General features: G+C 41.0%; 3 protein-coding genes across 5 annotated transcripts in view; 2 read left to right on the forward strand and 1 right to left on the reverse strand.

Annotated features, from left to right (window-relative positions):
- lpla (lipoprotein lipase a) lies at positions 1 to 7,868 on the forward strand. Its single transcript, XM_056379029.1, has 10 exons — positions 1 to 251; positions 1,207 to 1,412; positions 2,008 to 2,187; positions 2,780 to 2,891; positions 3,657 to 3,899; positions 4,612 to 4,854; positions 5,636 to 5,756; positions 6,003 to 6,185; positions 6,288 to 6,395; positions 6,520 to 7,868. The coding sequence occupies exons 1-10, from the start codon at positions 149 to 151 to the stop codon at positions 6,569 to 6,571; spliced, it is 1,551 nt and encodes a 516-aa protein (XP_056235004.1). The 5' UTR covers positions 1 to 148; the 3' UTR covers positions 6,572 to 7,868.
- Positions 7,869 to 12,791: 4,923 nt separating this feature from the next.
- On the forward strand, positions 12,792 to 18,689 carry LOC130171386 (lipoprotein lipase). Its single transcript, XM_056379368.1, has 10 exons — positions 12,792 to 13,044; positions 13,981 to 14,177; positions 14,527 to 14,706; positions 14,947 to 15,058; positions 15,196 to 15,429; positions 15,989 to 16,231; positions 16,559 to 16,679; positions 16,917 to 17,135; positions 17,288 to 17,395; positions 17,485 to 18,689. Exons 1-10 carry the CDS (start codon positions 12,945 to 12,947, stop codon positions 17,504 to 17,506), a joined length of 1,536 nt encoding a protein of 511 aa, XP_056235343.1. The 5' UTR covers positions 12,792 to 12,944; the 3' UTR covers positions 17,507 to 18,689.
- Positions 18,690 to 19,420: 731 nt separating this feature from the next.
- Positions 19,421 to 23,657, reverse strand: part of si:ch1073-396h14.1 (disintegrin and metalloproteinase domain-containing protein 10) — a 28,019-nt gene continuing 23,782 nt past the window's right edge. For 2 of the 3 annotated variants that reach the window (XM_056377669.1, XM_056377668.1), the window contains 3 exons: positions 22,907 to 23,006; positions 22,249 to 22,469; positions 19,421 to 20,160 (listed from right to left, as the gene is read on the reverse strand). In XM_056377669.1, coding sequence (XP_056233644.1) covers positions 20,056 to 20,160; positions 22,249 to 22,469; positions 22,907 to 23,006 — 426 coding nt within the window. In that variant the 3' untranslated portion in view covers positions 19,421 to 20,055. Of the gene's footprint in view, positions 20,161 to 22,248; positions 22,470 to 22,681; positions 23,007 to 23,657 lie in introns of those variants that run through there. The other variant, XR_008827980.1, reaches the window with a different exon arrangement.

Here is a 23,657-nt window from a genome sequence, read left to right on the forward strand (position 1 = left end):
GAAACTTCAGTCCTTAACCGCAACTCCATACAGCGCTGTGACCGGTGCTCTGTGTGTTATAATAAACGATTGGATATAAAACTGTTCGACCAACACCCAGAGATTTTTTTATTCAGGATATTTTTTTAGAAAAAAAAGGCTCAATAATATGGGAGAAGAAAATATCAGTTTTTTGGCTGTTTGGATAATTTTGGGAAACATTTTCTTAACTTTTTCTTCTGTCCCTGAAGCCACCACCGACACTGTGTTTGGTAAGACTGAGCTAACATTGCATTTAAAAAAAAATTTTTTTTGGCAGGATGTTATTTTCATGATATATCGGCAGCTTTAATGAAGTCAACATAAGTGGGAAGCAGGTTAATTAATGCATGCTGTTACGCGTTGACCGAGAATAACCCCGTGAAAAGTTTTCTGGTCTGCAGGTCTGCATCTCATTTCATAGCATTGAGCCTCATGTGAGCAGGAAGAAAAGCCGCTGCTGGGGGCCTTTTGTCTGAAGACAGACAAGAGGGAAAAAGAAAACATTAATAATGAAAAAATCAATCCATTTAAAATCATATTATTTAAAATGCAGGAGTATAAAAGAGCATCCGTTTTATTGCTGAATTAGAAAAACATTACAATCTCCACTTAAAATCACTTGGACTCATTCAATTTTTTTCATTTCTGTATTTCTACTAAAGCGGACTCCCTGAAAGAATGGGATTGGTTTAGAGGTGAATTTTTAAATCCATTTTTAATGCATGTATCTCAAGTTTAGCAAACCCAGGTATTAACAGTGGTTTCATGCAGATACTTTCACTAGTAAAAATGCAGGGGAGACAAAAGGGGGCGACACTACCATGCTCTATGTCTCAGTGTTGTTGCTGCTTGAGCGAGTCACGCTGGTGAGATTAGTGCTCGCTTAGTATTATTGACTGGAGCAAGTTTTCATAATTTGCATGCGTAAGTTTTTTTTTTATTGAAGACGGTTTAATTAATTTTGTTTTCTGCAAAACATCAGTGTTTCCAACAACAGCTGAATATACATGATTAGACTGTGTAATAAAAATCTAATTTATCAAATTTATCTTTTCCCCGGTCAGACAACAGTCATCTGCATTTCTATCATGCCACAACAATTTAATAACCTACTGCATACTGTCTCTCTCCCTCTCTCTCTCTCTCTCTGTCTGTCTGTCTCTCTCTTTGTGTGTGTTGTAACAGTAAACCCCACAGTCTCCACTTCTCCCCTGCCGACCACCGCTGAATGGCTGACAAACTACACCAACATTGTGTCCAAGTTCTCCCTGCGCACGGCAGACATCCCTGATGACGACATGTGCTACATCGTGGCCGGAAGGCCAGAAACCATCAAAGAGTGTGAATTCAACTCAGAAACACAGACCTTCGTTGTGATACATGGCTGGACGGTATGTCACTCAGCATAAATAATCTATACAGGTAGCCTATATTAGCAGCTTTTATCAGTCTGTGTTGTGGGTGTTTCATTACTTAAGTATCTGTTTGTGTAATGATGATGTTGACAAAAAACTTCAAATTTATAAAACAGCATGTTGCATAAACATAAAATAAACGGGGGTTGAGTCATATTAACACAATTTGGAACAACTTAACTAACTGATCATAAACAATGAACCAAGTCCAAGAACTGACAGAGTGAATTGAGAGTTGTGATTCAGGCTCAGCTGATGAACATCCATTCAGTAAAACCGAGATAAGTGTTAATGTAACAGCAAGTATTCTCAAAATACACTTTATTTTTGAGAAAACAGACTGAGAGTAGTGCGTTAGCGGTGTGAACAGCCCATGCATATCCTATAATGTGATTTATAGCCAGTCAAGCAACAAGATGTGAACCTGATGACACTCTGGCTGCTCTCCAACCACAGGACACAGAACGAGGGCTAAGGCCAGAATATATCACACTATCTTGCAACTGACCTTAGAAATGTGTGTGACCACGTGTGTGTGTGTGTGTGTGTGTGTGTGTGTGTTTAACTATAGGTAACAGGGATGTTTGAGAGCTGGGTGCACAAGCTGGTGTCTGCGCTGTACGAGCGAGAGCCCACTGCCAATGTCATTGTGGTGGACTGGCTGACCCGTGCCAACCAGCACTACCCGACCTCTGCAGCCTACACCAAACTAGTGGGCCGCGATGTCGCCAAGTTTGTTACCTGGTTACAAGTGAGTGTTTTAGCTGATTGACAGCTAAATTACAGATAGAATCACATTTCCCACATCCTCTTTGTTGATTGTTGCCTTTGACCTACTGCAATTGAATAACCAAATTATCCTGTTAAAATTGCCAGCAAAGAAATTAGAGCAGCTGGTGAATCTGTAGCTGATGATGTAATGTTTTTGTATCCAGCGGATATGTCTTCCTACTGGTTATGATTGTAAAAGATCCATAAAGGCGTTTTATGGCCATGTCTGTGGCTCACAGCGGCCTCTCATTACAAGGCTCAGTATTAAGTGGAGCACAGCATTTATATGAACAACTTCAAGGTGTATTGGCATCCTCTGTTTACGTGACTTCCAAGTTTAAAGCTTGCAAAATGTTGGCAAAGCATAAAATAACACAAATTAATCCTTGCCTTGGATAATGTCCCAGACTCTATTAAGACTTGAACTTGAGTGCTGCAGAGCTTCGCCAGGTTCGGCCCACTGTTGGTTTTAATTCCTTCCACCAAGTCTGCAGGATTCACTTTAAACCATTTCTAAGGTACGTCAACATGTCAAGCTTTCTGACACATCTCATCCATCTCTTCCCTTCCAGAATGAGCTGCAGTTGCCCTGGGGGAGGATTCACCTGCTGGGTTACAGTCTGGGAGCACATGTGGCTGGAATCGCCGGAGACCTCACTGACCATAAAATCAGCAGGATCACAGGTGCGAACCTTAACTTAACCAATGGATCATCATCTGCTTACATTACATTACAGATAAGCATAGGGGGGCATAGATAGATACTGTAAGTACTGATACTCTCAGTTCTGATTAATCAGTGGATAAACCTGCACCTTTTCACATAATAACACTTGATTTAAGCCTGAATTTATGAACAAAAAATTGTCAGCTCTAAGTGCAACTTTTTTTTAGTATTGATTAGTTTATTATAAGTGATTTAAGTAAAGGAATCATCAAAGGTAAATTCTGTTTTGAGCGCAGTGTGTTTCCTCCTCTTTACCAATCAAGTATGACCATGTGTTGTGTGTTTTAAAGACTTTATATGTCTACAGCTAATGAAAGTATGCATGTGAACAGGCTGTACTGTACTGTAATGTATGAGCACTTTTCTTTGCAGCCCAGCTCGTGAAAACAGCACAGCTCGCCAATGAAATATAATCTGTCGCCAGTTACATTCCAGGCCTGTATTGTATGTGTGCACATAGTCAGTTAGTAGCTCCAATCCCCCTATTTGTCACAATGAAGTTTATCCAGCTTTGAAGTCTCTCTGACCTGCTTAGAATAATGGTGTGTTTACTGTGAGAGCAGTAGCCCATTAAGAGCCCACAGTCTCTGCTTCACATTTTTCTGAGCTGCAGTGAGTCTGCAGAGCTGCACACGGCAGAAAGAGTCCAAATGAAACACATACTCTAATGATTAAATGTACAGTTTTTAATCCACAACATCCATTCTCCTCTTTCTACCCAGGTCTGGATCCGGCTGGTCCCACCTTTGAGCATGCAGATGACCAGAGCACCCTGTCCCGAGGCGATGCCCAGTTTGTGGACGTCCTGCACACCAACACCAGGGGCTCCCCAGACCGCAGCATCGGCATCCAGAGGCCTGTGGGCCACATCGACATTTACCCCAACGGAGGCACCTTCCAGCCTGGCTGCGATATCCAGAATACCTTGCTAGGGATTGCAATGGAAGGGATCAAGGGACTTCAAAGTATGTACCACAAACCCTCCCTGCTGTTTGTAATTAGTTTTAGAGGCTTTACTCAGGTTTTAATTTATACAGTGCAAATGCTGTGGTTTGTTAGCACTCAGTCACTTTGGCAGTAGGGTAATACAGTCAGTATGAAGTCCACACACTCTGCCTCTGTGTTGGCAAGCATCTGCCCTTATTATAAAAGTGTCACCACGCTACAAGAGTTAAATTTAGGGAGACCCTGTTACATCTGCTCAAACCTGGTGGTATCAATCTTCTCCACCTCCTCTGTGTGACACACTGCACCATAAATACACAACTCAGCTCACATTAAAGTGAACATTTTGTAACAACAGTGTTGTGAATCATCAAGACAGGTTCATGTACGTGTACAGACACTTTTGACTCTCAGGGGCTACAATTACAATATGCTTGCCTCCAGTCATAACAGCTACGGATTCACAGTATGTCACAGACATGTTCTTTTATACGTAGAGATGAAAGGCCTTGCGTGTTGTTTTGCTGGTTCACTGCTTCTTAGCTTTTGCTAAGTTCTTTAACTGAGCGAGGCAGGACTAAGTGAGAAATGCCATCTGAGTCAGCGTTCAGTGGTGGCTGACGTGAAGATTCAGAAAGAGCCACAAATGAGGAAGATATTTTCTCTGCGTAGCATTACCTCGGAATAGATGAGGAGCTTTCATAAAGTCTTTGCTCTGTGTGTGTGTTGCAGACATGGACCAGCTCGTCAAATGCTCCCACGAGCGCTCCATCCACCTGTTTATCGACTCTCTGCTGAACACCCAGCAGCAGAGCTTTGCGTACCGCTGCAACTCCAAAGAGGCCTTTAACAAAGGACTGTGCCTCAACTGCAGGAAGAATCGCTGCAACAAGCTCGGCTACAACATCAACAAGGTCCGCACGGCCCGCAGCACGAAGATGTACCTCAAGACTCGTGACATGATGCCATACAAAGGTAAATACCAAGAAAAAAGGACATCTAGTACCTAAAAGGAATATTGTATCTCTCAGTAATATTTAGGTAAAGGAGAATTTGTAGGTTTTGTTCTGGCTTAAGTCATGTACTTTACTGAGGATTAGTGAGAGTTGAGTTAATTAATGCACATACATCAACTGGAGTAATCCCCAGTGTGTGAGCTACTGTTGCTGAATGTGCTTAGTCTGGATGTGACTGCTCGGAGATGGAATTAATATTAGTACAGTTAGTGTTGTTACAAATAGACCACACACGATTTGTGGACAGGGTAACACTTCATGCGAGCCCATATGTACAACAAGTAGCAAACACTCAGGAGGTCACATGAACAGGAGGTCACGGGTATTTTAGTGGGTATGCTAAGGTAATGCGACACCGCTATATGTAATGCACCGTCAATGGAAAAGTTTATTTAAGATTTTGGAACAAGTCAACAGTATTATTGTTGCACAGTGAGATGATAATATTTTAGAGATGCAAATTTGTATTGAAAGCTTAGTATGTTTGGTACACACTTATATAGTCATATACGAGGGTGTGTAAATGAAACCAGGGAGGATTTTGTTTAAATGCAGCACTATGAGTGTCACATGAGGACAGAAAGATCAAGGTTACATAACGGCTTTTCTAGTGTTGAACTAACTTTAAGTCGTGTTATGAGAAACATGGACCAGTTGCTGGGAACCTGTCAAGCTGTGAGAAAGTGTATAAAGTGTAAAACTGACCCTCAGTAAACTTTCTGCTTCCTCCCCTCTCACAGTTTTCCATTACCAAGTGAAGGTTCATTTCTTCAGTAAGGACCGGCTGAGCTTCACAGAGCAGCCAATGAAGATTTCCCTGTTTGGAACCCATGGAGAGAAGAATGACATTTCCTCTGTCCTGTACGTACACCAAACACCAGAAACACACACACACACACACACACACATGCATGTGCAAATTACAAGAAAAAGCAAAGAGATAGTCAACATGGTATTTCCAACCGTTCCGACTCTAAACAAACTTTAAAGGCCCTCATGCTATTTACGTCACGAACATGTATGCTGACACACACATGCACACATGCCAAGGATGCCTTTAAACTGAGCGGCTGACCTTTGAACATCACATTTCCTTTCACCCTGCAGGCCAGTCATGAACGGTAACAGCACTTTGTCCTTCCTCATCACCACCGACGTCGACATCGGAGACTTGATGATCGTGAAGATGCGCTGGGAGAAGGACACGATCATCAGCTGGTCCAACTGGTGGGGCAGCAGCATGTTCCACATCCGGAAACTGCGCATCAAGTCTGGGGAGACCCAGTCCAAGTAAGCTGTCAGCAACACAGAGACACAGAATAGACCTGGTGATATTTATGTATTTCCATTTAAAATGACATTCACAACAATTGTTTTCCTGTGGAACTCCAGGGTGATCTTCAGTCCAAAGGAAGGAGAGTTTGCCTACCTTGTCAGGGGAGGAGAAGATGCAGTCTTTGTCAAGTCAAAAGAGGACAACAGGAGCCGTAAAGAGAGAAGGTAAGTTAAGAAGTAGCTTCTTCTAAATGGAGTCTGGATGGGCCACCTAAAAAATGAGCCTTGTTGTGTACCATAAGAAGCAGGAGTTCTCCTGTTCACTGTTCTCTTTTGTTTTCCTTTCCAGGATGCACAAGCTAAAAATGCAGGGCAGTCTTTTTGGGCAGAACGATGCTTGAAGTTGCACTTGACCACACACCCACATCATGCACACTATCCATCTCTACATACATACCCAAAGATGGACAGCACACAGCAACACTGGGAAGGCCTCTGCAAGTAACTGGACATATATAGGGACTGCTGCGTTTTTTCTGATTCTTCCTGTTTTTCCTCAACTCCCAGTGCAACCAACACAACCTCAATGACAGTGCTGGAAATCAGTCTGTTCATAAGCTCTCTCCTATCTCTGAACGCTCTCTCTGCTGCTGAAAAATGTTTCAGGCTTCTTTGTGATGATGTGCTCCCAGTTTTACAAATTCACAGTAACTTTTGCTGCATATATTTGTAATCATTCATTTATGCTTTTGTAGCCTACATGTACTGTTTATACTGATTTTAATGTAATTTGAAATCCTGGACTGGTGTGTTTTCTTTACTTATGTGAACTTGGATTATTGTTAATGTAAAAATGATTCAGATTGACAGGCATAGTTTAGGCACATCTTTTTGTTTTTTGTTTGTTTTTTTAAATGTGCAAAATGATCACTTTGTCCCTAATGTTTGTCTTTACCTAACCACTAATTGCCAACAATCAACAGGGACCAAAGAAATATTTACTATCTGCTGAATGGAGAATCACAGTGGTCATTGTACATACCTTTTTTAATCAACATATATATATATATATATATTTTTGAATATGAGTTCTGTGTTAATATCTGATCTCTTGAAGCCTTGCTTGTTCTTTGATTGCATCTTGGTTATTGTGTCACTGGTCACTTTAAAAAGCTCTTCGTCCCCTGCAGCCATATTAGATGTTAAGGTCATTGAGGGTGCAGTCCAGCAGGGACATGCATTCTTTAGTTTTGGTCATTTTCTTTCATGATGCAGTAAAGGCTAAGTTTGCCTGAAAACTTCATGAATGGGTCAATAGTTGAAAAATGAAATAGTTTACCTCATTGACTAAGCTCAGTCTACAATATGCCCTTATTTTGAAAGGTCAAATGTTTCAAAAATTGCTTAAAAAATAAAAATGAAATTTGTGATGGACTGGCCTACATGATTGCCATAATACATCTCAAGAATACTTCATATTGTATTTATTGAATGTACATTTATATATATGTATATTAAGCTGTAATATATTTTTGCCAGGCTTCCATTGTCATCTGTATTTTTATAAATGAAGCGTTTTGTGATTTTATGCAAAAGGCTTTGGAACGATCGATCAAATTGGTCTCCATGCCAGCTGTTGAGTGCATTTGTATGTATAAAGAAAGAGCCCAGGATGGTTTAATAAAGAGATAAACTACACATTTAAATCTTCCAGACTGCTCAAGTTGCTTTTAATAATAATAATTAAATAACTAACTCGTCAAAAGATTGTGGACCTGTGTTGGAGTTAAGGTTGTCACTCACCATTTCATGGATGAGAAACGTGGAGAGAAACGTCTTGGCCAAGAGCTTACACATGTCTCTGTCATATATCAGTGTAATCAGATTTTAAATAACTTGTAGCAGCTCATTGATTTTGAAAGCAGATGAAAATATATTAAAATGTACACATAACATGCATTTAATCAATACAACTGTCTACACAGGCTGGGCAACAGCTCATGCTTCACTCGCTCCTGTTTAGACACTGATTGGAGGACTGTGAATAACTGTAACAGTTGTTAGACACTGCTGCTGCTGCGCTGCTTTCACTGCATAGCCTGCGCAGACACTATGAACTGATCTATACCAACAAAACAGGGAACCTGCTCATAAAAACATTGCTCTGTAGTGCCACCAGTGGTCAAAAGCTCCACAGTGTGTCTTTAAGTAGGTTGTTATTTATACTGTATACTCTCCCTCATGGCTTACAACTGTGTTAACACAAACCTCATTGTAGATCAGCCAACATCTGAAGGCACTTAGAGCTAACATCCAACATGTTTTAATAGTACCGGATTATAACTGGTTGTTGTTGCTAAGCCAGCTTGGCTAAAAATTCAAAACATATTGCATAACACCGAACCAATCCAAAGTATAGCTGCGAAAAAAAAAAACCATGTATCTCTGATTCTTTGAGTTTGTTGAAGAGATTCCAACTTGACTGTGGAAAGGGAGGAAAGGCACTGAGCAACAGTTGGGATTAGGACGAAGTTAATGAAGTGAAAAACAGTATGACGAGTAACTCATGCTTCAGTTCCTTTAAATTTGGATTATTGTAGTTGGTTGACACTTGAAAGGCCAATCTGCCCCTCAGCTGACAGCTGTTTTGATCTGAATGTATCAAATCAAATTATTAAATCTTCTGAAGAAAAATGTTTTTCTCGTCTGCAAGTGTTGTTTCCAGAATTGGGATACTGAAAAGAATAATGATGCATAATCACATTTTTCTACTTGTTTTTTCGTCTAATCATGAATGAAACAAAGAAAATGCAGTTGACAATGTTTTACCCTTTAACACTGAAACATTCCGTACATATTCTGTACAAATCATCAATCACAAATCAGCATTTCATGATCTTCAGACTATTGGTAGGATATACCATTGGTTCCCTTTGGTTGACAAAACTTTTAACATTCTTTATTCATCACTATGTGAACTATTTGACCTCACCCACAAAGTATTACTGACATTATACCTCATATCCCTTATATGCTGACATTTCTCGAACAACAGTGGAGAAGATTGAATGCAAACATCTGTATCAATGTGCCCTGAAATCGACTGTGTATAAGAGAGGTGAGGAAAGAGTAATAATAAGAGCTGAGGACACTGGTTCCAGCTTGCACAATAGTAAAGTAAAACATCATGTGAACATCCATCTTATCTCTCTCACTGTGGTCACTGTGGAAACACTACCTCATGACTTTGTGTTGGTGGTGGACAAAAAAGACTTTTAAAATGGTGTTCAGCAACCAATGTGCAGCCTGGCTCGAGAGCTACAAATCCTGTATGTATCTAACTCTTGAGAACTGTCTCTTTTCCTGTCAATGATTCAAACACATCAAGATCTGCTACAAGCCTCCCTAAAGTCAGTACAATATATTGGTCTTTTGCATCATATATTATTCCTAGAAGTAATCCTGGAAAATAAGTCTTGGAAGTCCAGTAAATTTAAGACATTTTGTTGTTTCCAAACTTTGTGGAGGAGTTATTGCTTGTCCACTATCTCTCTGCTGGTAATGACATATAAATCTGTAAATGTCTGACTCCCTCTGCTCTTCATTAGTTCCTCGTCACCACAGCAGAGTCCTTCCCTCGCAAAGGCGAGAACGCCTGGATAAGAACTGCAGCAGCAGTATGTGGGAAAACAAATGTAGTCACTGCTTTTCAAGGAAAATGTTATCATGTTCATGGAAGAGAAAAAGCTCATGAAGCCAGATGGTCTGCTGTGGGAGCAACGTCTGGTGTGTATATGTTTGTGTGTGTGTGTGTGTGTGTGTGTGTGTGTGTGTGTGTGTGTGTGTGTGTGTGTAGAGGAGGAAGAGGAAGAGCAACACTGAATTAAACAGCCTATATTACGCAGCTTTCCTCAGTGCCACTGAGGCTTCTCATATAGCTAAAGCTTCGTTTTTGGATGAATGTGATGACTTGTCTTGGGTAGACAGCTGGACTCTGATTGGCTGAAACGGCAGCCCCTCTTATTTAAATCAGGGAAGGCTTCAGATGCTGCAAACCTGCCTGACTGGATGGAAGTGTGTGTCCACAGGGGAGCTGTGTTTTCATCTCCCCTCTCCTTTCATTTCCTGTCACCTCTCCACTGTTTGTTCCCTAATGAAAATAATAATTTAAAAAAATGCAGCCATGAACAAAGCCAGAGGTCATTTAACAATAAAGGATGCATTTTTGAAAATGCAATAACTAATTTGGATCAATATGTTGGTTGAAAACCACGCATTTCCAAATGTCAGGATTTTTTGAGATAAACTAAAGGATTAAGTTTCTTTATGGGTTAAGAAATGATCATACTTTTAAAGCCAACTAAAACATTCAAAACCCCAATGGACAATCTGAAAACGCCACTATCACAAAGCTGAAAACTGGACTGTTTTTCTTGGCTTATGAAAAGCTATTCATACAGAGCAGAAGAGAATTCTTCATTTCTACAACAGGGCTGTTGTTTCTACTGCTGACAGACTACTTCTACGGACTGTATTCTTTATGTAATGTTATCAAGTAAACTGTAGCTGTTATTACGCTGGAATCCGCACACTACCTGGTAATTGGTTACAATGTCAGTGGTTTGTTGGAACAAGTGTCAACATCCCTGTGAACATCACTGTTCAACTGACCCTCAAAGCAACAAGCTTGTAACTCTTCAACCATTAGCTCATCGGCCTCCTGCCCAGTTAATCTTGGCATCTCGCACCACAGTTTTGGGCAACAAGTCAACCAGAGGCAGCCAACTACTCTTGCCTGAATATTAGCACATGATCTCCGGCGGGCATGTAGCAGCATTTTTTACCCAGTTAAATGCTTTATGCAATAGGTCAAAGGTCAAAGTTTTTAAGTAATGGAAACTCAGAACATGCTATAATAGCAATCTGTGATTCCTAGTGATATTGCAGGCCAGCCAAGAGCTTTACTGACTGTTACACACTGTCCAAATGTTGCTGATGCTCAGGACCAGGTTTGTTGATCAGCACTGCCAGGAGTCTGAGAACAGGAACTTGATCCCAGTAGGTAATTTGATATTTCCCAAAATTAGATATTTTTGAAGATATTCTTTAGATATGTATATTCTAGTTTTTATTTTATGCCTCAGCGCCGGTGTAGCTGGAGGCACTATGTTTTCGGGTTGTCTGTCCATGTATCCTTGAGGGAATTTCTTCAAATTTGGTACAAACATTCACCTGGAACCAAGGATGAACTGATTAGCTTTTCGTGCTTAAAGGTCAAAGGTCAAAGTCACGGTGACTTCACAGAACACAATTTCGGCCTTGTGAAACGCAATATCTCCAGAACTCCTCAAGGGAATCCCTTGGCAGAAACATTCACTTGGATTCAAGGATGAACTGATCAAAATTTGGTGGTCAAAGGTAAAAGGTCAAGGTCAGTGTGACCTCTCAAAACACTTTTTTGCCATAATTCGAGACTTCACACAGCAATTATGACAAACTTTCACACAAATGGTCAGTATCTTATATAATTCTGGACAAACAAGACGTAACCTGAAACTAGTATACTGTATATATATATACATACATATATGATACGATGCTCTTTAAAAAGAAGAAAGAAGATAAGAATAAAATAACAGTCGCATACTTTTTAAATGAAAGAGCTCAATAATTGCAAACTTTCAGCATACTAAGATTTGCTTGAAGCAGGTATACATCTGCTCTCATCTGGTCAGTGAAAAGGGGCCTGAAAACACTCCCTTATGTCCAGCCTATAGCTGCCTGCATCCTGGAATGTCAGGGAGAGCCAGCCATGTAGGTGACCGGTGACTCGTACTGTACACTGTTAGTGCGTCTGCTGCACTGTGCACAACAGCTGCAGCTCCTGTCAGAAAACACTCATGACCTGCTCCTCCAGCCTGCATCAAGCAAACTGACTGTAAATACGACAACAGAATGAACCAAAGGTCTCAGAGTTCATCAGTGATTATAGTCTAAATACAATGCACTTTACAGGAAAATAAAGGAGAGGAAAACTTGAAGCTCATCTTTTGCAAACTTGCTTTTAACATGAAACTTAATATTATTATTATAATTATATTTTACCCTATTTATTTATTTTGTCTGTTGCTGTCTTTTTTTTTTTTTAAGTGTTATTATTATAACCTTTTTCTATTTGGCAAACAGAGCATTGAAGATAAATGTGTAACAAAAACATGTTTGAAATGAACAATTCGGTCCATAAACAAATGGCAATGAATCAGTTGTTACTCACTTTCATGGTTTTAGATTTGGTTTAGATTTTTCTACAGAAACCAGATAAACAATCTATTGTTAAATCACTTATACTGGAAAGTAGACAGTTAAATAACCAGCCCAACATGCAGATGTAATCCATTCCTCATGTTGGCTTTATTATATGGGCGAAACATACATTTAATAAAGTGAAAAACATGAATAATGCATTCTACTGGCTTTAATGAGAAGCTATGTTGCCAGCCAGTGCTGTTAGCTCCTCTCATAAAGCAGTCTAATGATTGACTTTACACATATTTTTCCATTCCCCGCCCGGGGGTCAGCAGCCAATGGCTTGTCAGAGGTACTATTTAAGACGCGGCATGTTTAAGGTGGTTCAGATATCAGCGCTCTGCGCGCAACACGACGCACAGGATTATTCTGAGAGGGGATTTGTTATACACTCTTTTCCTGCGACATATTATTGATTTGATTCGCTGTCAAAGGTATTTTCTCCAACAGGAATAAGCTGTAAGAGAAATGAAAGCGTGGCGGGTTCGGTTTCTGTACTTTCTGGTGTTGAATGCAGCTGTGCAGTATGTGACGTCCCTGGAAGAGGAGCTCGCCGATTCTATTTTTGGTGAGTTGCCAGTTTAACCTCATCCACACTTACTCACATCAACAGACTTTTCTACAGGACAGAGACTTTGGGCTTTTATATCGACGCAGATAATCGTCGTGAAAAACGTGTCATCTGAAGGAAAATCCTGCGCAGAGAGTGTGTACGAGCAGGGTGTGTAGTTTAAACTGAGGATAACATAAACTGTTTGCGTTATACAAGATACTATGAATCACGTGTCTATGACTAAACCTGTGTTTGTGCTCTCTGGGAAATACTCAACTTCCACTAGCTACTAATGTCCATGAGAGACAAGATGAAAGTGTTTGTTTTCCAAGAGCCAGCAGTGGACATGAGGAGAACAATGTGTTGAAAACATTCATGCAACTGAATCATCTGAACAGGAACTGCGTTTTCCAAGTACTATCATGAGCATTTATGTTTACAATATGGCCCCTAAATCGCCTCAAGCCTTAGGCAATGTAAGCCTTGTAAATATCTCTGTGGTTCCTACATACACCACCCCACCCCCCACTCTGAAATCCAGCACAACCCCCAGTTGAGTTGAGTCAGCTGACTGTGTCAGGACCACTGAAACTTGCACAGATTATAGTCGGTGAGGTGGCAGGAACAAAGCTGGGAAAAAAAACACTTGGTAGTTTCTATGGAGCTCAGTCTGACCAAGTGAACCCTTATAACCCCTGAGAACTGGATTTGTTTAAGGTGGAAGCTCATTTACTGAGGGGCCCTGAGGGCCGGGCTTATTGGAGCCAGTCACTCAGTTAGCTAGTCAGGCGTCTCGGACCTCCCAGCAGAACATTAGATAAGATTTACACATCTGACAAAAACACCAGCTAGACAGAGGAGTTTCTTCTTGTCTTCTCTTTTATGTCTCTTCTTACACCTTTTGTTCAAGAGAAAAATGTCTTCATAAATCACACCTTTCTTCCCTTTCAGGTAACTTCCTCGAACCTCTGAGTGACTTGTTTGACCACAAAGATGATGGCAATCAAACTGTTGCCAAATTCTCCCTCCGCAAGCCATCCCATCCTGATGATGACCTGTGTTACATCATTCCTGGAAAACCTGACTCCCTGGCAGCCTGCACCTTCAACAGCACCTCCAAAACCTTCCTAGTAATCCACGGATGGACGGTGAGCGGAGATGCTTCAGCCTGTTGTGACCTGCCTAGGTCTCAAAACAACCCAGGGGCTTTGTTCACTTGACTCTGCTTTGGTTTAGAAAAGAAAACTGTGACTGGTGTTGTTTCATTACCTCACCAAGTTCTGGCGCCACAATGTTATGCAACAACATGTTGTAGTTAGTACTTAAGAACATGCTGTGAAGATGGTCAGGAGTTGGTTTACATTTGAGGCATATGGACATTAGACAGGCTAATTCCACCTGCAATTCCCCAAATTTGAATGTTATCAGTACCAGTGTGACCTTGTTGCAATGCTGTGTCACATAGTAAGTTCAGTGTTTTATCTGTCCTTTCAACAGTTGAGTGGTATGTTTGAAAGCTGGGTGGCAAAGCTGGTGTCAGCGCTGTATGAGAGAGAACAGACGGCTAACGTGATCGTGGTGGACTGGCTCACCTCGGCCCAGAACCACTATGTGGTTGCAGCTCAGAACACCAAGGCAGTGGGGCACGAGATCGCTCGCTTCATCGACTGGATCGAGGTCAGTGGGAGCAAAATGTCACAGGTGTCATTCACATGTGCCACCTGTCAATATCCATTTTTGAGGAGTAGATGGCTTTTCACTATCTGTTCATTAAAAAGCAAACTTAGTAAAGACTTGTACTTGTCATTAATTGCTTTTTGAATGATATCTATATAGCTATTACTAAAGCCACAACATGGGCTTTAGTAATAGCTTCTTAAAATGTATAACTGTAAACTTTTCTTTTTCTTCTTAAAGGAAACCACCAACATGCCTCTTGAGAACATTCACCTGATTGGTTACAGCCTTGGGGCTCATGTGGCTGGATTTGCTGGCAGCCATGCAACCAATAAAGTTGGAAGAATAACTGGTAAACAAAACACAGCATTCTGACACATAAGGTTTAATTGCACATCTTGTAATCTTGCATTTTGATCTGGTCAAAGATCAGTTAATTGTAAATGGATTGGTTAATTCATTGTTGTCTCTTCCTGTCTCTGTCTGCAGGTCTGGACCCGGCTGGGCCTGACTTTGAGGGGGAGCACGCCCACAGACGCCTCTCACCAGACGACGCTTACTTTGTGGACGTCTTACACACCTTCACACGGGGCTCCCTGGGTCTCAGCATTGGGATCCAGCAGCCTGTCGGCCATGTGGACATTTACCCCAATGGAGGCAGCTTCCAGCCGGGCTGCAACCTCAGGGGGGCCCTGGAGAAGATCGCTAACTTCGGGATATTTGGTAAGGATAACTTCAAATTCATCTGTAAAATGCAAACGATTCAAATGTAACTAAGCTTAAAACATGATAACTGCAACCAGAATGTGGTTCTTCTATTTTGGCTCAACATAATCATGCATTATTCAATATTTCTTCTAAGTAATTAAAACCTCCACTTCAGCCAGTATAACCTGCCATTAAACAATGATGCATCTGTTACAAACAGCTTACAATGCACATTTTTGTGATTATTAGTCTACACACAGTCCAGCAGCTTCAGTAAGACTGCAGCTACTTGCTGCTTGTTATTAATCTGTCTTAACAGTGAACATTGTTGCTGTCAGTTGCACAATGACCCCATTCAAACCGGGCTGAAAATAAACAGAAGGCCCTGAACATGGCAGAGGAAAGGTCAGATACAATATCAGTCATCCTGGCTGAATAGGCTGGTAGGTAAAGTAAGATAAAGTTTATTTAGTGATGTGTGGTCAGCAAACAAATAAAAATGTAACAAACTGGAAAATGTATTTCTCTTCTTAAGAAGCACGTGTTTAAATATATTCCCCTCTTTCCTCCTCAGCTATCACTGATGCAATCAAGTGTGAACACGAGCGCTCGGTCCACCTCTTCATCGACTCTCTGCTGAACGAGCAGGATGCAGCCAAGGCCTACAGGTGCGGCAGCAACGACATGTTCAACCGCGGCATGTGTCTCAGCTGCCGCAAAGGCCGCTGCAACACGGTGGGCTATGACATTAGCAAAGTCCGCAAGGCGCGCAACGTTCAGATGTACACCAATACCCGAGCCTCCATGCCTTTCAGAGGTCAGTGGACTTTCAAAGCAACTCATCACTACTGTCACATAAAAACTGCTGCTCTATTTTCTACCGTACCCAGAGTCAAATTAACTAATAATATTGCAAAGGCCCAACAAGGTCCAATGTCTAAACTTTAAAAACTCTGTTATAAAAAAGTTTTAAGGAATTAAAGACTTTCTGAGCTTAGTAGTGTTTCAAATCCTGGATGTTCTGGCTGCAGCGGTCTGAGCACTCGCAGCTTAGTTTAGCTAAACCAACTAAACTGGAGCAGCTTGCAGCTACAGTAAACTACAGGCATGTTTAAAGTTTCCCAAATGTTCTCTCACTCTGCAGTTTACCACTATCAGCTGAAGATGCATTTCTCCAGTAAAGTGAACCGTTCAGAGATGGAGCCCTCCATCACTGTGTCGCTGTACGGAACAAAAGGAGAGGCTGAAAATCTGGAGCTTAAACTGTAAGTGGGCCCTTTAAAAATCAGTATAAAAGAGAATTACTGCACCGTGACTTGCATTTTTGAACTTATATGTAACAGTTGCACAGTAGCCTAAGAAAACAGCAACAGCATGAAGAAACCATAAACAGTGATATATAATGGTTTTATCACTGTTTATGGCTCAAAGGTTTCAAGACTAGATAAATATCACTAGCTTGGAGCAGAGCACTAACATGTCTCTCTGTTTGTGTCTGGTAGGAAGGAAAAAATAGCCACAAATAGGACACATTCGTTCCTGCTGGTGACAGAGGAGGATATCGGTGACCTGATGATGTTGACGTTTAAATGGGAGGAGACAAACGGCTGGTCGGCCTCCAACATGTTGAAGATGGTTTCCTCTTGGTGGTCCGGTGACTCCGACAGCGCTAACATGGAGGTTCACAAAATCCGCATCCGAGCTGGCGAGACCCAGCAAAAGTAAGTATGTCATACAGGTATTGCACACTGTTTTAGCATTATTATGAAAAAGGTAAAAAAAGAAAAAAAGTCAACCATTGTACTGCCATCAATGGAATGAATGGGTCAAGCGCTCATATCGATCAACTATGTGTCATGAATTTCCTTTGCAGGATGGTGTTCTGTGTAAAAGACCCTGAAACTCACAGCTTAAAACAGGAGGTCACATTTGTTAAATGTAAGGATGCATGGAGGACAGACCGGAAACAAACTGAAAAAAGGTGAGTTAGACTCTGTTCACCCTACCTCAGTGCTTTTGATATTGCTGTTAATGCTGATAAATGACAATGAACTTTGTCTTTGTCCGTAGAGTGACTCTGGAGAACCACTGACTCAGAAGAAAAGACCCAACTGTTGAAAGCCCTCCGGTCCATTTCAGCACTTAGTAAATAATTTATACATCTGTAACTTATTTTATTTCTCAAATTATACAAAACCCTCACCGCTTTGTACATATCCACAGAAGTTTGTTTCTTATTTAAAACAATGTGTATGTAAATTACTGTGTAATATTTTGTAGAAAAAAAAAGAAAAAAAAAGAAAAGTTTTTATGACACATAACTGTAACATCATTTGTACGAAAAGTAAATGCCTTTGTCTTTGGTAGAGATGGATACTATTCAGTCACATGCACATTTCATATTTATAGCACTGTGAAGAATGATGTCCTGCAGACTGTTGCCTTCTTAAGGTGTTTTATGCAATAGGGTACAATTGTATTACCTTCATATATTATCAGACTAATGCATAACCTAACAGAGCATTCACCACTGTGGCTCTCAGCACTATACGTGACTGTGGGACCTGGATCAGTGTGCCTTACGTTGAACGGTCGCTATAAGTAAGCTGTTGCAAAATGAAATTGTCTTAACGTAGCGCTTTGTTGCTGTATTTTTCACCCGAGTTTTTCCTTTCATTTTTCTGTGAACCTTTTTGACCTTTACTGAACCACCTAAACATTCAAAAGATGGTGTTTCGATCACTTTCACAACATTTTTACTCGTGCTCATGTTACTATGAAGCTGTTACCTCAAAGAAATGCCTGACATTTTGTCGACCATTTTTCTTCTAAACTTTATGAGGTATGTTGTGATCCGTGTGAGGTAGAAGGCGGAGTTAATGTCAGTGATGCCACTTTGTTGTCTTTGTTTCCTTCTCAAAAGTTCATAAAAACATTTCCAGTCCTATGAGCATCACCTAAACCTCGGCTCTTTAGAGATCGGTACTGTAATCATTGTGACTTCATTTCCACCTACTTTATAAAAGAGGAAATGTTTCACCTTTGCACTGAAAACAGGGGACGACATTGCCAAACAAAGGTACTTGTACAGTAGATTTAATGTAAATACCATAATACTGATGATAGGTTTTGTAGTACGGAACACTGTTAGTTATATATTTTTACCTCTGGATGAACTTAATCTGTAAAATATGGATTCCTATAATCTTTTGTACGTATTTGTAAATATTCACTGTGCTGTATAAATTCTTTAATAAACCAAAACTGCCATCTGAGCGGTCATTCTGAGCGTGACATTTTATTTAGGGAATGAAATGATAAACTTAGTTTTATCCTGACCTTAATCATTCGGCAGCTCATTGTTATTAGTGTGGAATGTATTATCAAAGAAAAATGTGTTTGATGCAAATATTTTGACAAATGAAACTGTTTTTCAAGTCAAGGAATTGTTAAATCACCCAAAATAAACTCTGCAGTTTCTTCATGTCCTTGCAGTTGTGAGGCCACTGTCTTGATATGACTGTGTCAAGGTGACCCAATGTGAAAACACAGGTCCTGCAACCAGTAAAAGCACAGCAGTACTATCAGTATTAAATGTAGTTTCAACTAATTTATACACAGTTAGATAGTTATGACAATTTCTGTTCATTGTTTTTCTTTCTGGACTTTTCCCTAATCTTTGCTGCTCTCTTTCTTTGCCTCTAAGTCAACCTAAGAAGTTTAGACAAGAAACTACCTAAAATACTAGTTACTGCTTGCAATTTTTGAAAGAGTAATTCATATAGCTGTCAAATAAAAATTGTGGTGTACAAAAGTTCCTTCTGAGGTGAAATGTAGTTAAGTAGTAGTAGTACTAGTAGTAGTAGTAGTAGTAGTAGTAGTAGTAGTAGAAGTAGTAGTAGTCCAGGTACTTGGTAAAAAGCACAGAACCTGAGTAAATGTGCTGAAGTGACTTATAACCACTGCAAATCATAAATGGTAAACAATTGCTCATTGAGATGATAAATGTGTTTACTGTCGCTTTATTAACTTAAACATCAGAACCTTTTTCAGACAACTGACAGCATTTAGACCCAAGGCCCTGTCAATCATCAGTTTCCACTTGGTATCTCATCTTCCTGTGACAATATTAAAATTGAAAGTGTCGCTGTGGTGGACAGCTGGATGTTCATCTAGGCTCAAATTAGCACTCAAGTTCAAACACAGCAGTAAGGACATCGCAGGCTAAATCCCACCAGCCTTTGTAGGGACAGATGGCCCTTTAAATCACTGTAGGTGCACTGCTACAGTATGTGGCTCCTCTGAGAGGGCTGATGGACCCACAGCAGCAGCAGCAGCCATGTTTTCCACAACACATGCATCACGTTGTAGAACACACTTGCTGAAATGTAAACAGACAAGTCACACGAGGAAAAGAAATGACAGATGCATAATGACGTCGAAAGATATCAGTCAGTGAAAAATTGGCACCGAGCAGGTGTGTCCTCACGAGTCACCTGCAAACCACTCAACCACCCACTTGAGATGTGGAACAAAGTTGAAAAAAGGAATCTCCTGAATGTGGCCTTGACACTTCAAAACCCCTCATAATCTAAATGAATTTGTGCGTCATTGTGAGGATAGTTCCCAGAAGGTCAGAGGTTACTCCAGGTCAGCCGTATTGAGGGTGCGGCTGCAGAGGCAGATGGTGCAGCCCATCACTCCAGACAGAGTCAGGATAGCCAGCAGGATGGCCCACCAATGAGCCTGCAGAGACAGACAAATGAAAAAGACTATTGTACAAACGTTGTCTTGTCATTATGGTTTTTTGTGTTACTCCAGTTTGGATTACTGTTGGTTGACTGTATGTCTTAGCCAGATGTTTGGCAAGTTATTTAAGTGTTCCCCTTCACCCCGCTGAGTTAGCATCAGTGCTTCTTCCATTGACTGGAGGTGCAGCTGGAATTATTCACAAATGCAACCAATGACATTTAGATCATCGCTTGAGCTCTAAACATCTGTTTTCATTGAGTAATGTTGTAATACTAACAACCTGCACAATGTTTATTGAGTCAAATATGACTAAATATTGCATTAAATGCACTGTCTTGAATGTCAAGACTTAAACATGGTCATTTCTATCAGAGTAGTTCACTGCTACTACTACCCACACACTGTACTTTTAAGACAATGTTAGGGCAGTTGGCAACAAGTTGAGTTTGAAAAAACATAAAAAAAAAATAAAAAAAACTATGGTGTAATGTTTTTGGTGTCATATTCTTGGTTGAACTTATGAACTTGCACTGAAAACCCACACTTTGTCACAGCCTGCTATGCCGATTTGTTACTCCCCACTCTGCCACACCTCCTAATCAGCTTCACTGTCTTCACCTGTTGCCCCCAGCTGCAGTCGAGCCCCAATCAGACCATTATATATACATCCCCGGTTCACTCGCTCTTTGCCAGATTGTTCTCAGCGTCATGCTTAACTTTCCAGCGATTATCCCCGGACTGACTCCCTGTTTGCGACCCTGCTTGCCCCTGACCATCCTGCCTCGTCTCTGCCCCGGTGAACACCTTAGCCTTCTGTCCCCGACCACGAGTTCTGCCTGTGCGATTCCTGTTCCCCTTCTGCCCGTCCCTGTGGCTGTTGGACGTTTTCCAGCTACCTCGACGACATCTCCAGCCTGCTCCCTAACGCTCGGCACCGCCAGCCCCAGTCTTCGGGTCCAAGAGCTTTCCCCTGTGTGTGTGAGCGCAGTCACCTCGCTCCACTCACTGGACCCCGGACTCTCCAGCCCCGGACCCCATCCTCGACTCCTCATACCCACCTGTGTGTGTTATCTTTGCTGGTATTTCAATAAAGGTCATTTCAAACTATCCATCTGTTTGGTTGTGCTGCATGTGGGTCCTATCACACCCCGTTACACACTTTTGCAATGCAGTAAATACTTGGTATGATGTAGTGCACTCCCATGTCCATTACTTGTTTAATTACTTGCATCTTTGGGGGACTACATCACTACGAAAGATTGACTGATTAGAAGGATCAGCCTACAGGATCAGTGTCGTCAGTAGTTTCATGCATAAGAGTCAGCGACACAGGTATGGAGAAAAAACACAATGAAGCGAAGGGTCAATTCTGCCTCCAGTGAAGTGGATGGCTGATCCTTGCAGCGCTCTTAAACCCAAATGGGCATTCCTGATTCTCCATGCTGTCATGAGAAACTGAACCTCAAAGGCAGCTACAACTTAAACACTGAAGACAGCTGAACATCCTGACAGGAAGTTTAACAAACACAGTGAGCTGAGCCGAAGATGTGACCTCAGAAAAACATCTGCTGCTTCCTTACAAAGATGATTTCCTCAGTTATAACACGAGGTGAGGAATCATTTTTCAACCACATAATAGTAATGCTGAAACCTCTAGTCTGACCTGATGACCAATAACCACTGATCAGGTCATTTGAGTCAGTGGGGCAGCTTGAATAAATGTTACAATTTTTGTGTACATCAAATTATTACACTAAAGCAGGAAACAACCATCTTCTAAAAAATCCGAAGTATTGCACATTAACTCTTCTTGTAAAAAAGTAAATTAAAAAGAAAGTAAAATATCTCATCTAAGTTTAAGATTAGACTTTGATTGGAGTCAGTCATTACAGTATTACTGTATTTTATATAATGGTGCTTTTTAAACTGAATGATAGGAGACATGCCTGACTGTAGCAGTTCCCTGTAATTCCATTTAAGAATTAAGAAATCAATACTCTTCACCTTCATTGTGACATGCCCTCCACGGCTTAATGTCTGAATGCTGAATATGCTATCAGACTAATCATGGGAAACCTTCACCTTCATCCACTCTGCTACATCACTGAAGTCCTCAAATTGGAAAAAAGAGTTCTTCAGTCGTGCGATGGGGCCGTCTGCGTCCAGCAGGCGACACACGTGGAATTTATCGCAGTAACCTCGGTTTCCAGAGCACGGAGCCCCACCGACCAGCGGCATCGCTTTTCTCTGAAAGTGACGAGACAGCACGGAGGAGGTGGTGCTGGCACAAGTCTCAGGCTTATCTGCCGTAGACAGAGAGAAAAAATAATTACAAAACAAAAGAATAAATATTTGTATTGAATGTGAAAATTTCTGTCAATGACACCCCCTGGTGGTAGTAGAATTTTTGTACAATTGTGTCTACAAAACGAAAGCACTTAATAATACAAAAGCTGTATTTAACCTCTTTAAAGCACTGATACCAGACTCCTGAATAAAAGGTTTGCCCACTCACATTTCTTGCTAAAATGTGATATTCAAATCTCCTTTACAAAACATGTTATTCCACCTACATGACCATCACATCAGACGGTGTCTCTTGTAGTGCTTATGACGTTGTCTAATGGAAAACAATAATGTATGTGGGTGACCCCTGTACAAATTGACCCAGGCTGTTTTGTTGGGCCACAAAGTGTAAACACATTCCTCGGTATTGGAGCACACATGGGCTCATGGTTACCGAGCTGCTGGCAGCACATGTGGCATTTCTCCTTCATGGAGTCTCCTGGACAGTCACACTGCTGCAGGCGATGCTTCACACACACAGACTCAGCACAGACCTGCAGAGAGAAGCGGAGGAAGAGAAGAGATGGACCTTCTGTAAATTATGTTGGTGCATTGCAGTATGTGAAATAATATACAAACAATATACATAAATGTACAAGATTTGTAGTTAAATCGTGTGGTGCTGAGCTCCAGTGCCGCTCAGATGTAGAGGTGCACATCAGGGTGTGTCAGTACGTCGTGACATCACAGTTGGGTGCAGTTACAGGTGCAATAAAACCACACCCAGGTGAAACACACTTTAAACTCTGGACCAGCGACAGCAGTGAAACACTGCTCAAATTTATTTACCCGGGCTTTTGGGAATCTAGGGCAGTTTAATCTTGGGCAAACACACGGACAATCTGCTTCACATATGTGGTTTTAGAAGTTGTGTTTTAGAAGTTCAAGCCTGTTTTCCTGTTTTCTATTCACTCATTTGATTCTCAGGACTTAAACATTAAGTCATTTGAAATAATTTAGCATTCATTTGGCTATTATAAACAAAACAACACCTTTATTTGCGGATCCGTTTCCTTAGATTTTTACATTCACACATCCCCAAAAAAGCCTTTCTCTAGTTCCATGTTCATGGATCAGGTGATGAGGAGTTAGCACACATAGCACCTCTGGAAAATAATATTACGTGATGAAGAAATATTCACAGC

The sequence above is a fragment of the Seriola aureovittata genome, chromosome 6 (genome assembly GCF_021018895.1).
Source record: "Seriola aureovittata isolate HTS-2021-v1 ecotype China chromosome 6, ASM2101889v1, whole genome shotgun sequence".
Classification (NCBI taxonomy): Eukaryota; Metazoa; Chordata; class Actinopteri; order Carangiformes; family Carangidae; genus Seriola; species Seriola aureovittata.

What these genes read in the sequence shown, in the direction of transcription:
- lpla (XM_056379029.1), top strand. Translation starts at nt 149, where the DNA reads ATGGGAGAAGAAAATATCAGTTTTTTGGCTGTTTGGATAATTTTGGGA. An exon ending in AGGGATCAAGGGACTTCAAA is followed by an intron (nt 3,900 to 4,611) that starts GTATGTACCACA and finishes TGTGTGTTGCAG; the next exon opens with ACATGGACCAGCTCGTCAAA. An exon ending in AGGAGCCGTAAAGAGAGAAG is followed by an intron (nt 6,396 to 6,519) that starts GTAAGTTAAGAA and finishes TTTCCTTTCCAG; the next exon opens with GATGCACAAGCTAAAAATGC.
- LOC130171386 (XM_056379368.1), top strand. Translation starts at nt 12,945, where the DNA reads ATGAAAGCGTGGCGGGTTCGGTTTCTGTACTTTCTGGTGTTGAATGCA. An exon ending in GCTTCATCGACTGGATCGAG is followed by an intron (nt 14,707 to 14,946) that starts GTCAGTGGGAGC and finishes TTCTTCTTAAAG; the next exon opens with GAAACCACCAACATGCCTCT. An exon ending in TAAAGTTGGAAGAATAACTG is followed by an intron (nt 15,059 to 15,195) that starts GTAAACAAAACA and finishes CTCTGTCTGCAG; the next exon opens with GTCTGGACCCGGCTGGGCCT.